At 41.2% G+C, this 14956-nt stretch overlaps 1 protein-coding gene across 7 annotated transcripts in view; it reads right to left on the bottom strand.

The window, feature by feature from the left end:
• The window catches only part of LOC133542047 (nesprin-2), a 261954-nt gene that overhangs the window by 151595 nt on the left and 95403 nt on the right, over positions 1–14956 (bottom strand). For all 7 annotated transcript variants that reach the window (XR_009804037.1, XM_061885855.1, XM_061885857.1 and 4 more), the window contains 4 exons: positions 11772–11909; positions 10355–10540; positions 4324–4446; positions 4031–4213 (listed from right to left, as the gene is read on the bottom strand). Coding sequence is in view for 6 of the 7 variants with exons in the window: in XM_061885855.1 (XP_061741839.1) it covers positions 4031–4213; positions 4324–4446; positions 10355–10540; positions 11772–11909 (630 nt within the window). In the remaining variant the exon portion in view is untranslated. The remainder of the gene's footprint in view (positions 1–4030; positions 4214–4323; positions 4447–10354; positions 10541–11771; positions 11910–14956) is intronic.

The raw sequence follows: 14956 nt of genomic DNA, 5'->3' as shown, positions 1-14956 counted from the left end.
CATCCAACCAGGCCGTGCTTATGTGTGTTGCCATGGCGGTGTAGGGTTTGTATGCACATTAGAATAGAACGGCATCCTCTCTCCGACTCGATGTAAATAATAAATAAACTTTTTGCACTTAATTGTTGTAGCCTGCCTGATTACTTCTGATGCTAAGTTCTGTTAAGTACAAATGTTTATGAAGCCATGACAAGTCAGAGCAGCTTGTAAGGACAACTGTGTGTGTGTCTCGCATGTGTGTGTGCGCAAGCTGGACAGTGACCGCAGGCTCACAGTCTTACATTGTCACAAAATCAATGGACTCATTTGGTAGACGCTACCTTATATACATATTATATACTAAACAATCACATAATTCAATGATCACTGTCCAGATGCATTGAACGTTAGTACCAGGATGTTCAAAATCTTAGTGGCATGATGGCCCTTTTATCCTAATTTCTATGGATATTTCTAGGATTTGTGAGGCAGACCCACTAACCCCTCTTTCACCGCGCTGCTCACAATACACAGGTCCTGAGTAGTCCTGGGATTTTTCTGTGTGGAGTTTGCATGTTCTCCTGCGTGGGTTCCCTCCGGGTACTCCGGCTTCCTCCCACTTCCGAAGACATGCACCTGGGGATAGGTTGATTGGCAACACTAAATTGGCCCTAGTGTGTGAATGTGAGTGTGAATATTGTCTTTCTATCTGTGTTGGCCCTGCGATGAGGTGGTGACTTGTCCAGGGTCTACGACGCCTTCCGCCCGATTGTAGTTGAGATAGGCACCAGCGCCCCCCGCGGCCCCGAAGGGAATAAGCGGTAGGAATGGATGGATGGTTTCTAGGTGTCTCAATTGAAGCTATCGGATCAGATTTGATAGTTTTCTGGAAATGTGGGTTGTTATGTGTAATGTATACTACATCGAAACTTCAAGTGCAATATAATGTTTCACCTTCCAAGGGCACTAAACTTGCTACGGCCTCAGAGGCGTGTAAGATTAAAAAAAAAATTAAGTCGATCAACAAGGGAACGGCACTTTTTGGGGAATTTTGCCAATCATTCATAATCATTGTGAGAGACATGAACACACGTCTTATTTTTTTAGGATTGTGAAGATGATAAAAAAAATCACTTGCAAGATGCGGATAATTGGAGTCACCTTTGTAACCATCAAGGTCTAATAAAACAAATTCAAAAAAACCCTCCATCAATGTTTCATTTACAAACACACTGTATGTAATTAATGTAGGGACAGACACATAATAATACATATGTACAATATTCAAAGTATTTTGGTCATTTTTAGCAATATCGAACTGGTTTCCTCAGCACATTTATTTCTGTTTCCATCGTAACGCACACAAGGAATAAATATGAGTTCCTGCTTCCCGAAACAAACGCATTGATTGATTGAAACTTTTGTTAGTAGATTGCACAGGACAGAACCTACTCAGTGGCCTAGTGGTTAGAGTGTCCGCCCTGAGATCTGTAGGTTGGGAGTTAAAACCCCAGCTGAGTCATACCAAAGACTATAAAAAAAATGGGACCCATTGCCTCCCTGCTTGGCACTCAACATCGAAGGTTGTAATTGGGTGTTGAATCACCATAAATGATTCCCGGGCGTGACACCGTTGATACCCACTGCTCCCCTCACCTCCCAAGGGGTGGTCAAGGGGATGGGTCGAATGCAGAGGACAAATTTCACCACACCTAGTGTGTGTGTGACAATCATTGGTACTTTAACTTTAAGACAATGCATATTCCGCACAATTGATCACTAAATGGTAAAACATTTTTCAACGTGTTTGAGTCGGGGTCCACGTTAATCAATTCATGGCTTGTGTGTTGTAATCATGGCAGACTTGGTAACAGACAACAAAGATGACTATTTTTGGACAAATGAGGATTCACAAACTTATCTGTTTAAACCCGAATGAACAGATGATGAACTGCTGCTTCTAGAAGCGAGCACGAAGAGAAGGTGAAACATTGAAGCAGACAGAAGCTGAGAGAGTGAGGTTGGCGTAACTTGATGCTGCAAATGTGAGACTTGAAGCCAAGCTATGTCGACATAACTGGCGTGCTTACCCAAAATCAACTGGAAAAAAACGTCTCCGGCCAGCTTGACCAAACAGACAACTGTCCATCAAGTGAGTCACTATATCATGACACATGCAGCACATCATGCTTGTTGGTACAACTAACTAAACTGTCTGTCTCGCTGTGTAAAAACAAAACATGAAATATGGGCTAAGACTTTACAAATACTGTAAAAATATTGTTCATGTTTTTCAGTCAGTACAGATTGGTGTCCCATCACATTGTGTTGTGCATTACAAACTCAAAAGCTTGCGTCAAATTCGGTAGCATGCCGTCGCAAGGCGATGTGTTACTACGCTAGCAAAACAGTTCCTCAGTGTTTGCTCTGACAAAAACCATGTTGCAACATGTTGGTTATTATACAGGTTTCAGAGCATGAATGAAGTGTTGTTGGCGGTTTTTGAATGCATTTTTTAAAGTAATTTACAGGCAGAATGGATTGCACCCATTAGCTGCATTGCTAACAAAATAGAAAGACGATTATTACAACTAAGACTGCAAAAAACCTGTTGTCTTCTTGTCTGTCGTAAGGATGTCGTAACGATCGTCAAAATTCCCCCAAAAAAGTGCAGTTCCCCTTCAAAGATTGTTCCACCCAGAGTGTCTTTCTTGGAATAAGGCGTGTAGTGACAGACTTAAGTCAAGGGGGAGAATCCTTCGCAGCCAAAAACGGTTACGGTTACATCCCTTTTTTCACCTAAGGACACTAGGTTATCCAAAAACCACGTTATTAAGTGTTGATATCCAAGAACTAGGGTGGTCCTGATACCAATATTTTAGTACCTGTACCAGTACCAAAATGTATTTAGATACCTTTTGATACTTTGATACTTCTCAAAATAAAGGGGAGTACAAACAAAATGTCATTATTGGCTTCATCTTAACTAAAAATCTTATGATATATAAAAATTATGTTTGTTATTGCAATCAAAGAACAATGTTGGCATTACCCATCATAGTGAACATACTAGACAACTTCTCTTTTCGTTGTAAGTAAGCAAACAAAAGCTCCTAATTGGCAGCTGATGTATGCAGTAACATATTGTGTCATTTCCCATTCTATCATTTTGTCAAAATTATGAGGGACAAGTGGTAGAAAATGTATTATTAATCTACTTGTTCTTTACTGTTAAAATCTCCTTGCTGAGATAGGATTGACCATCCCCCCGAAAAGGACAAGCGGTACAAAATGGATGGATGGATGGATGGATGGATGGATGGATGGATCTGCTTACTTTCTGTTTTAACATGTTTTACCAACACTTATCTTAAAATGTAATAATCATTTACTCGCCTGTTGTTTGTATACTTTACATGAGTTTCGGCTGATACTACAAATTCTCCTATGGATCCAATACAAAGTAGTTACATTTAGTCATCAAGTAGTCACAATTCAAAGTCTCCTGAGTCCAGGGACTTATTTCCTGAGTTAATAAACAAAAAAAATGTTCAAAAGATTTTGAGATGTATTAAAAAATGTCCATGTAAACATTGTAATATCGACTATGTACGACTTTTGTACTTGGTACTACAGTCAATGTCGGTGTAAAACATTCAATGTCTGTGTAGATCCACCCTGAGCATTTGTTTACATTCAGGAGCGCTAGCTTGTTGTTAGCGGTTGGGTATTGTATCCTCCTACAGTGTGTGGTGAAGCATTTTTAGCGATTCCTTGTCCTGCAGTGTTGATACTTGTAAGAAACAGAGTTTATTTGTCGCCATTGAAGTCATGATTAGTGATTTAGAAGTACCTAAAACACTGCCAACTGCGGAAGGACGTTAGCCGCTTACGTGGGAATAGTACCGGTATTTTTCAGAAGCAGTATAGTACTGTTTTAATTAAGTAGTACCGCGGTACTTTATTAGTATACCCCACAACCCCACCAGGAACATTTAACATTACTTCACAAGAGTTAAGCCATTTTTCCCTAACTTTTCATGCTTTATACCTGAATTAGAATGGCTTGTTGTTTGGTGAGCTGCTCCAACTCTTTCAGGACCTGCTGGAGAACTCCTATCCTGGTGAACAGTACCGAACTCTCCTTTGTCTCCTGTGAGAGGTGTAAATCCTCTTTGTAGCTTTCCATGTCGTGTAATGTCTTATGCATAGAGTGGACGTTGTCTAGGATCACCTTTAGTGAAGCCATGTGGGTGAGGAAAAAATAAAACATTTTATTGCGGATGACTAAAGTTTAATTTGTATAGGGAATAAAGGTGTTACATAAAACAATCATCACTTTACCTGCTGGTTGTTAAGATGCTCTGTCAAGGTGATGCTTGCGTTGTCCATAGAGGATAAAATTGTCCTAATTTTGGAGACATTTTCCTCTAGTGTCTCCAGCTCATCTTCCAAGGCTTCCACTACCTGTGCAAAGGTTATAGACAAAAATTATTTCAGTGCTTTGACTTGTATTTCATTAGTTCATGTTACATTGAACCTACCAGATTTAATGAATAGAAAAAAGATTTTTCCCCGATTGTCTCTATTCAGCCCTGCAATGAGGTGGCGACTTGTCCAGGGTGTAAGCGCCTTTCGCCCGAATGCAGCTGAGGTAGGCTCTAGCAACCCCCCGCAACCCCAAAAGGGACCAGCGGTAAAAAATGGATGGATGGATGCATGTCTCTATTCAACAGTAGATTGTTATATTGCTAGCAGAAGCCTCCTTAGACCCGAGACACTTTATGGACAAAATGTCCTTGTCATGATGTTGATATATCCAGGGCCTCATTTTTGTTGTTTAAAAAAACTTTCAACTGGGGGTGAAATGTGCGTTAGTAACTTTCCTGAATTGAGCTCATGCAATGTTTTTTCTGACAACAGGAAACATCGTCGCCCAAAATTGTAACAAAAAAGCCTTCCATTTGCATAAAAAGCACATAGGCACTATAAAATACATAGCAACACTGTGAGGAGGCGTGGCCGGCGGACCTGCAGCGAGGCGGGTTGCGCCGGGGTCGACTCCGAAATGGGCGTCAGGTGCATAGATGGCCCACCTTGGCGCAGTTAGCTAATCACCTCTCACCGCGTAAAAGGGCAGCAGGAGATGTAGGAGAGGCAGAAAGAGCTAGAGAGCCGCTGGGGAACGACGAGCAAGCGCGAGGAAGAGCGAGACACCGACGACGACGGAGATGGCTGAAAAGCGACCGGAAGAGGGAGACGTGCAGAAGAGGCAAGAGCTGCTGAAAAGCAACTAAAGCCGGCTGAGTGTTTATTGAAAAAATAAACAAAGTCGCAAAACTGCACGCAGTCATGTCTCACATTAGTGGCCCAAGGAACCCAGGGGGAAGTGGTCCTCCACAAACATATATTTCACAATGTATAAGCCTTCCTCTAATTCCGGATGTATTGTGTGTATATATATATATATATATATGTGTGTGTGTGTGTGTGTGTGTGGGAAAAATCTCAAGACTACATCTATACAAAACTGTTTCATGAGGGGTTCCCTCAATCGTCAGGAGATTATATGTATATTATATATATATATATATATATATGTATATTATATATATATATATATATATATATATATATATATATATATATATATATGTATATATATATATATATATATGTATATATATATATATATATATATATATATATATATATATATATATATATATATATATATATATATATATATATATGTTAATGTCTGAATATCACAATGTATTATTGTAGTTATGTTGTACATGGACTTATAATGTGTGGTTCCTTGAAGTATTATTTTTAATCATTTTAATTGAATGATAGCATTATATCAATATGTTGGAAGATGCGTTATTTAACTTGTGTGTTAAAGTATAATATTTTACTATACAAAATCATGTTATGAAGATAGAACATTATTAGAATTATCTTTTCAATACATTTGGATTTTGGGACTTCATAAGACTGTTGGAGGGCCAATGTTCGGATCTCATGCAGCCAACATGTAATCCATTCATCCATCCATTTCCTACCGCTTGTCCCTCTCGGGGTTGCGAGGGGGCTGAAGCCTATCTTGGCTACACTCGGGCACAGGGCAGCGTACACCCTGGACAAGTCGCTACATCATTGCAGATAGACAAGTATTCACACACTAGATTACCACTCAAATATTTTATGAGCTAATAAAGTTAACAAAAAACATTTGTGCCAATAATATACGGAAATAATATTAGTATGCGTGCCAATTACCCACAAAAGATTTCAATATCGCTCATGATGACTACTTGTTAACAAAATAAAGACATACATGTAATAAGTATTTGAAGAAAGACTTGGCAAACAGAAGGCCAAAACATAAACATGTTTTTTTTTTTTATCTCAGCCACAGTTCTCAGTCACGGTGGCAACGACATTACAATTGTTCAAATATTACCATTCCATTTTTTTTTATTGAATTTGACTAGGGATGGGTACCGAATCGGTTACTTTTTTGGCACAGACCGAATCCCGCCGGTCACCGATTCACGTAAAAAACAACAGTGCTGTGTGAAGGAACCTGCATACCTGGTACCTGGCTCTTGGCACTTGGCGATCACCCAAGCAGCACTGAGAGCGAACTCAGACAAACTACCTTTAGGTAATGTAGCAATTTAGAATGCCGACAAAGACATTGACTCACAAAATGGTCCAACGTAAGTAAAGTAAGGCTGTACTTTTCCAAAAATGCGCTAGCTTGATGCTAATGTACAGTGCCTTTGCTATTGGCATGCTACTGATTGACGATTTTAACACCTACATTCTTTGAGAACTACAACAGAGAAGCACATTTCAACAGCTGGTGCAAAATATGTACAATACTTAAATTATTAACACGTTTTAGGGCGCAACAAAAGACTAGATTCAGCAAAGGCTGAACTGACTAGCTACATTACTGCCATCTCACGTCTTGGACCTATAACTGTAATTGCAAAGCAATGTCATACTTAAAAATGTGATATAAAACAATATGTGTCAACTATACAGTAGTTGTAATCAGCTCTCTTTTAAATGTTGCAATAAAATAAATGTTATTACCAAAAACAATTATCATTTACAGTAGGGGTCGGCAACCCGCGGCTCCGGAGCCACATACGGCTCTTTGATCACTCTGATGAGGCTCAGCTGCTAAATTGCCGACCCCAACGGTTATTCCGGGAGGTTTCTGGATTTCAGTACCTCTCTCAGAAATCACCCGGGGATAACGTTCTCCAATTTTCACCTGGACTTTAATATTGAGGGTGTGCAATGATGACAATGCCATTAACCCCCTCTACAACATGTCGTCGTCGCGCCCGCTTTTACACCACGTGATCTACGTGTAGACTGGTCACATTTTATGTTCAGCCTCTATTAACACATGAATTTGACTGCAACGCATACTTAACAGCCATACAGGTTACACTGAGGGTTGTATTATAAACAACTTTAACACTCTTACTAATATGCGCCACACTGTGAACCCACACCAAACAAGAATGACAAACACATTTCGGGAGAACATCTGCACTGTAACACAACATAAACACAACATAAACACAACAGAACAAATACCCAGAATCCCATGCATCCCTAAATCTTCCGGGCTACAACCCTGCCCACCTCAACCTACGCACGGAGGGGGTGGGGGCGTTTGGTGCTAGCGGGGGTGTATAATGTAGCCCGGAATAGTAGGGATGCATGGGATTCTGGGTATTTGTTCTTTTGTGTTTATGTTGTGTTACAGTGCCGATGTTCTCCCGAAATGTGTTTGTCATTTTTGTTTGGTGTGGGTTCACAGTGTGGCGCATATTAGTAACAGTGGTAAGTTGTTTAAACGGGCACCCTAAGTGTGACCTGTATGGCTATTTAACAAGTATGCCTTGCAATCATTTGCGTGTATCTGCCGAAGTCTCCTACCACACCTGACTGGGCTGGCAAGCTGATTAAACGTGTTGTAGAGGGCACCAAAGGAAACACCTTAATAGGATGCCCTTTTTATTATTGTTCGAGGGAAATCCTGCAAACCTTCGCGAGAATAGTTGATCTGACATCCGGTAGTCTCTTGGAATATTCAGGAGAGTTGGCTGGTGTGATGCTGTCAAGCGGCATTCATATACAACTTGCGGGCCCCACTATCATTAAATGTCATATTCATGTGCGGGCCGCGTGTCTGGGACCCGTGGTTTATACATAGCACAAAGAAAAAAAAAATCTGTATGCAGTGTTGTTTCATTTTAAATGTCTAAAGAGTTTTGTGGCTCCCAATGTTTTCTTTATTTTGTGAAACGGGTCAAAATGGCTCTTTGAGTGGTAAAGGTTGCCGACTCCTGATTTACAGTATTAACATACAAAAGTACAAAAAAATGGTACCGTTGAGTATCTGTATCAATTCCCAAGTACTTGGAATTGGTACCGTATTGGTTCTAATGTGAACGGTATTTATCCCTAGATGTTTTTACTTATCCCTCCAAAAATGATTTTGTTATGGTGCTCGACTAATATATTTTGTCTTCTTTGGAGTCGCCGTCTCTGGCTCCCTTCATTGACAGTCCAACACGTGATCCTTTAAAGGACAATGGGGAGGACGTATTTCTGAGCACAATCCAGTGAAGATGTGACTTTTAAAAAGAAGAGTGTGCAGAAATCTGCACGTTTTTTATAAATCTGAAATGTTTTTGTGCGTACGTCCATTCTAAGTTTGGGTTTACGCAATTGTTTTTATGCTGGGATCCACACATAGAGGCCCCTGGTTACCTAACTCACAGACAAAACTAAGTCACACTTTCAGATTATTTCAAGTGATTTTCAAACTCTTTTTTTTGTATGTACAGTGGTACATGGATTCCATCTAGTGGTACGCCAAAGAATCACTTGATTACATTTTCTGATATTCAAACACAGTGCTACTGTTCAAACTGTGGGTAATGTAGTGGCTAAAAATATGCACTTGTTAAATAACCTCTGCCTTGTTTGAAAATGAATACTTAGGCCTACTACGCTACTGAATTTTAATGTTGGTCAATACGGTGATAGTTGGAGAGTTAATTTTTTTCTGAGGTGGTACTTGGTGAAAATATCAATCAATCAATCGAATCAATCTAAGTGTATTCATATAGCCCTTAATCACAGGTGTCTCAAAGGGCTGTACAAGCCACAACAAAATCCTCGGCTCAGATCCCACATTAGGGCAAGAAAAAACTCAACCCAATGGAAAATGTTTAAGACCCACTGTTTTAGTTAATTAATTATGTATATGTCCCGGCAAGAAATCTGCGTTCAAAGGACTCCGGCTTATTAGTGATTCCCAAAGCCCAAAAAAAGTCTGCGGGCTATAGAGCATTTTCCGTTCGGGCTCCAGTACTCTGGAATGCCCTCCCGGTAACAGTTCGAGATGCCACATCAGTAGAAGCATTTAAGTCTCACCTTAAAACTCATTTGTATACTCTAGCCTTTAAATAGACTCCCTTTTTAGACCAGTTGATCTGCCGTTTCTTTTCTTTTTCTTCTATGTCCCACTCTCCCTTGTGGAGGGGGTCCGGTCCGATCCGGTGGCCATGTACTGCTTGCCTGTGTATCGGCTGGGGACATCTCTGCGCTGCTGATCCGCCTCCGCTTGGGATGGTTTCCTGCTGGCTCCGCTGTGAACGGGACTCTCGCTGCTGTGTTGGATCCGCTTTGGACTGGACTCTCGCGTCTGTGTTGGATCCATTGTGGATTGAACTTTCACAGTATCATGTTAGACCCGCTCGACATCCATTGCTTTCGTCCTCTCCAAGGTTCTCCTAGTCATCATTGTCACCGACGTCCCACTGGGTGTGAGTTTTCCTTGCCCTTATGTGGGCCTACCGAGGATGTCGTGGTGGTTTGTGCAGCCCTTTGAGACACTAGTGATTTAGGGCTATATAAGTAAACATTGATTGATTGATTGATTGATCTTGTTGGCCACTACATGTATCGGCACAATCTAATCAAATTTAATATGATCGCTGCTAATGAGTCTGCCTTTCCAAAGATGATAATAAAGATGATATGCTTATGATTATTTATTGTGACTGGAGTCTGCAAAACTATACTACATCCGTCTGAAAGGTATTTGTTTATCTCAGTCTGTAACCTTGCAACATGACAAACCGCTGTTTTATTGGATGTCCTGGTATAACTTTCCATGTCCTAATGGATTGAAAGGGGGCTTACGTTTTTTAAGTTTTCCTCACACTGACAAAATCCTGATTTTAGCAGAAAAGCATCTCCAGTGACCACACGCCACCACTAAACACTAAAGCTTAGAATGCACTTTTTAAACAGAAAATATAGATCATACCCTGACATCTTCCAGGAGTTTCTCTAGGTTCTCCAGAATGTTCTTTTGCATCTTTTCAACCTGTTGGTCCATGCTGTCCATATGCTCCTCCTGTGCACTGAGGTCACACACAGTAGAGATCTCGGCCAACACTGGCCTGTAGTCTTTCAGAGTGCTCCTGATTCTTGTGGAATCATCCAACACCAACTGGAGATGGATGTCACAGAAAGAACATAATTGAAAGGATGTCTATGGCATCTCATGAAGGTAAATACACCACTCACATGTTAATAAATATTCACTTTAGAAATGAATCTTGGATATATATATACTGCTGTACAAGCTGTATGCTGACTAAAGTATATTTAAGTTTCAAGAAGATGTAATACAAGTATGCGGACGACACGACAGTAGTGGGCGTCATCCGAGACAATAACGACATGGACTACAGGGAGGAGGTGAAACATCTGGTTGACTGGTGCAAAACCAACAACCTGGTCCTGAACGTCGACAAGACCAAGGAGATCATTGTTGACTTCAGGAAGCACCAGTCCAGCCACGCGCCACTCTTCATCAACGGCACAGCGGTGGAGATGGTAAGCAGAACCAAGTTCCTGGGGGTGCAGATCACTGACAATATAACCTTGTCTCTACACACCGGAGCTCTTGTAAAAAGAGCTCAGCAGCGCATGCACTTGTTGCGTCGGATGAAAAGAGCCCAGCTCCCTCCTCCCATTCCCACCACATTCTACAGAGGCACTATAGAGAGCTTGCTGACCAACAGCATTTCTGTCTGGACTGGAGCCTGCAATGCCTGAGACTGGAAGTTTCTCCAGAGAGTGGTGAGGACGGCAGAAAAGATTATCAGGATTCCTGTTCCTCCTATCCAGGAATTGCAAAAAGCCGCTCCCTGACCTGGGCTCAGAAAATCTGCAAAGACTCCTCCCACCCCCACCAAGGACTGTTTTCACTGCTGGACTCTAGGAAGAGGTTCTGCAGCCTCCGTAGCAGAACCTCCAGGTTCTGTAACAGCTTCTTCCCTCAGGTCGTAAGACTTTTGAACGCATCATAAATAAATTATCCCCTCAACTTCCCCCAAAATGTATTAACTCGCTGGAATAAAAAAGACAATATAACATACATCCATAAACATGGACACATGTGAAAAAGTGCAATGTATTTATCTGTACAGTAATCTATTTATTTGTATCTGCACCTTGTTGCTTTTTTTATCCTGCACTACCAAGAGCTAATGCAACAAAATGTTGTTCTTATTTGTACTGTAAAGTTCAAATTTAAATGACAATAAAAAAGGAAGTCTAAGTCTACAACAAAAATGTTACTTTTATGACATACTACATTGGTGTATGCAAAGGGACATCAGCAAGTACAAAAATGTAAACGATGTTTACATGTTTGGACGTTTGGAGTTACACACCTGAAGGGAGTTTGCGTGACTCTGGAGGCCTCTGGCTGTCAAGTCTAAGCAGGTAGTACTTAGCCATGCTGGGGCCTCACCTAACCAACGTGTGGCGCTGCACAGAAGGTCTTCGAACTCTTGAAGACAGGTGGGAATCTAGAAAACACAGTGAGGATGCAGAGTTGTACTTAAAAGTTGATAATGTGGATAAAAGTGTCTTCCTTCCTTTGAGCATAATGGAACGCTTTAGAAGATTAGAAGTGACCTTGGTTTTGCATGAAAAAGATAAAAACGATGATCTCACTCTGTTTCTTATCTATACGCACACACACATATTATTCCCTCTGGTTTTAATGGTATTAGTATGTGCCAGGTACAAAAAGTGCCGTGTACAGACTTTTTTCCCCCAGGGGTGGCACAGGGGGAGGCACCTAGTCTGGCATTAGTGGCACCCATAAACCCATCAGTCTACACCGGGGGTTTCAAACAAATTTTAGCTCAGGGGCCGCATGGAGGAAAATCTGTGCACACGCGGGCCGGACTATTAAAATCATAGCAATAAAATAAAAAAGACAACTTCATATTGTTTTCTTTGTCTTACTTTGGCCAAAAATAGAACAAACACATTCTGAAAATACTACAATAAAAATATAGAAAAAAATACAGGCAGCGGTAAAGTTTAGATCCATGAAGGAAAGAAGAAAGTGATTGAATGTTTATAACTCAATATATATACATATACATATACATATACATATATATATATATATATAAAAATGTGTTTTTTTGTTGTATTATTTTTGTTTTAATTAAGTAACCTTTATGACAACCTTTTTCCAAAACATAAAATATAATGTGAGTTATAACAGGATAATGCATACATATATCATTTGTTTTCAAAACGATTACAAAAAAGTGGGACCCCAAAAATGTACCCCATTTTTATGACTTGATGGGGTCCTGGGGACCCCATTTTGACAATTCCTAGCGCCAACACTGAAGGAGTATTGGTGCGTGCAAAACAGCAGCAGGCAGCTGTGGCCTGCAGGCTGGTTCTAATACTAATCAGATATCATCACGGGGGCCATAGAATTGACTTTGACATCACTGGTCTACACCATGGGCAGCTGTAGCTACTATCGTAACGTACCACCACAAAGTATGGAGTGAATATTTTTGTAACAGTTGCTGACATTTAATAACAATGACGCTGCTGGGAGTAGAACCCAAGTCATGTAGCAGAAAAGGTTGACGCATAAACCTTTATGCTAAAGTTTTTTAAGATGTTGCCAACATTTAGCATACACATATTTATTTATACATTTAATTAAAAGTTAGAATGCATTCCCCCGTTAATTTGCTCTGAAATTAATGCTAAAAATAATATTGTTTATCCGCAATAATTTGTAGGCCTAGCAGACACTCAGGAGGGCAAACCGTGCCAGAGGAGGGGCACCTTTGAGCATATCCTGAGTTGTTGCCCAAAGGCACTAGGGGAGGGGCGGTATCGCTGGCGCCACGACCGAGTTTTAAAAGACCTGGCGGATTCTATCTGCGCGAATGATATAAAACAGCAAGTCCCAGGGCCGCTCCGAAGCAGTCAATCACCTTCATCAGAGCAGGACAGAAGGCAAACCGCCAGCCAAACTTCTCAGGAGGGCTCCTCGCGACCGCTCGTGACTGGCAGCTCCATGTTGACCTGGGAAAGCAACTCAAGTTCCCGGCCAATATCGCTGCCACGTCACTGCGCCCACACATGGTGTTAAAGGCCTACTGAAATTAGATTTTCTTATTTAAACGGGGATAGCAGGTCCATTCTATGTGTCACACTTGATCATTTCGCGAAATTGCCATATTTTTCCTGAAAGGATTTAGTAGAGAACATTGACGATAAAGTTCGCAACTTTTGGTCGCTAATAAAAAAGCCTTGCCTTGACCGGAAGTAGCAGACAATGTGCGCGTGACGTCACGGGTTGTAGGGCCATTATATCCTCACATTGTTTACAATATGAGCCACCAGCAGTAAGAGCAATTCGGACCGAGAAAGCAACAATTTCCCCATTAATTTGAGCGAGGATGAAAGATTTGTGGATGAGGATATTGATGGTGAAGGACTAGAAGAAAAAAAAACAGTTTGAAAAAAAACAAAAAAACAGGCGAGGGCAAGTGAGAGCGATTCAGATGTTTTTAGACACATTTACTAGGATAATTCTGGCAAATCCCTTATCTGCTATTATGTTGCTAGTGTTTTAGTGAAATTAAATAGTACCTAAAGTCGGAGAGGTGTGGCCACAGGTGTCTTGACGCCAGAGTCTCTGAGGGAAGTCACGCAGCTGCATGGACGGCGCAAGCTCAGCTGATCTCCGGTAAGAGGCGACTTTATACCACAATTTTTTCACCGAAAACTGCCGGTAGACATGTAGTCGGGATCCATGTTCGCTTGACCACTCTGATCCATAGTAAAGTTTCACCTCCGGGAATTTTAAACAAGGAAACACCGGCTGTGTTTGTATGGCTAAAGGCTAAAGCTTCCCACCGCCATCTTTCTACTTTGACTTCTCCATTATTTATTGAACAAATTGCAAAAGATTCAGCAACACAGATGTCCAGAATACTGTGTAATTATGCGATTAAAGCAGACTACTTATAACTTGGATCAGGCTGGAAAATAATGTCCGGTACAACCTGAGACGTCAAACGCACGCGTCATCATACCGCGACGTTTTCAACAGGACACTTCGCGGGAAATTTAAAATTGCAATTTAGTAAACCTAAAAGGCCGTATTAGCATGTGTTGCAATGTTAATATTTCATCAGTGATACATAAACTATCAGACTGCGTGGTCGGTAGTAGTGGGTTTCAGTAGGCCTTTAACATCGGAGTCAACCAAGCAGGTGGTGCTACTGGAGCTGACTGTCCCCTGGGAGGAGCGGATTGACGAAGCAAATGAGCGAAAGAGGGCCAAATACACTGAGCTCACTGCAGAGTGTCGGAGTAACGGCTGGAGAGCCCGCTGTAAACCAGTCGAAATTGGGTGCAGAGGTTTTGTTGGTCACTCACTACAGAGTGTGTTCAGAATCCTTGGCATTAGAGGACTGCAATGGAGAAAAGCCACCAAGAACATCCTTGAGGCCGCAGAAAAGGCCTCCCTGTGGCTGTGGAACATAGGGGGGATCCGTGGTGCGCTACTTGGACCCAGGCT

The sequence above is a fragment of the Nerophis ophidion genome, linkage group LG24 (assembly GCF_033978795.1).
Source record: "Nerophis ophidion isolate RoL-2023_Sa linkage group LG24, RoL_Noph_v1.0, whole genome shotgun sequence".
NCBI classification, from domain to species: domain Eukaryota; kingdom Metazoa; phylum Chordata; class Actinopteri; order Syngnathiformes; family Syngnathidae; genus Nerophis; species Nerophis ophidion.
This window is presented reverse-complemented; position numbering and strand designations above follow the sequence as displayed.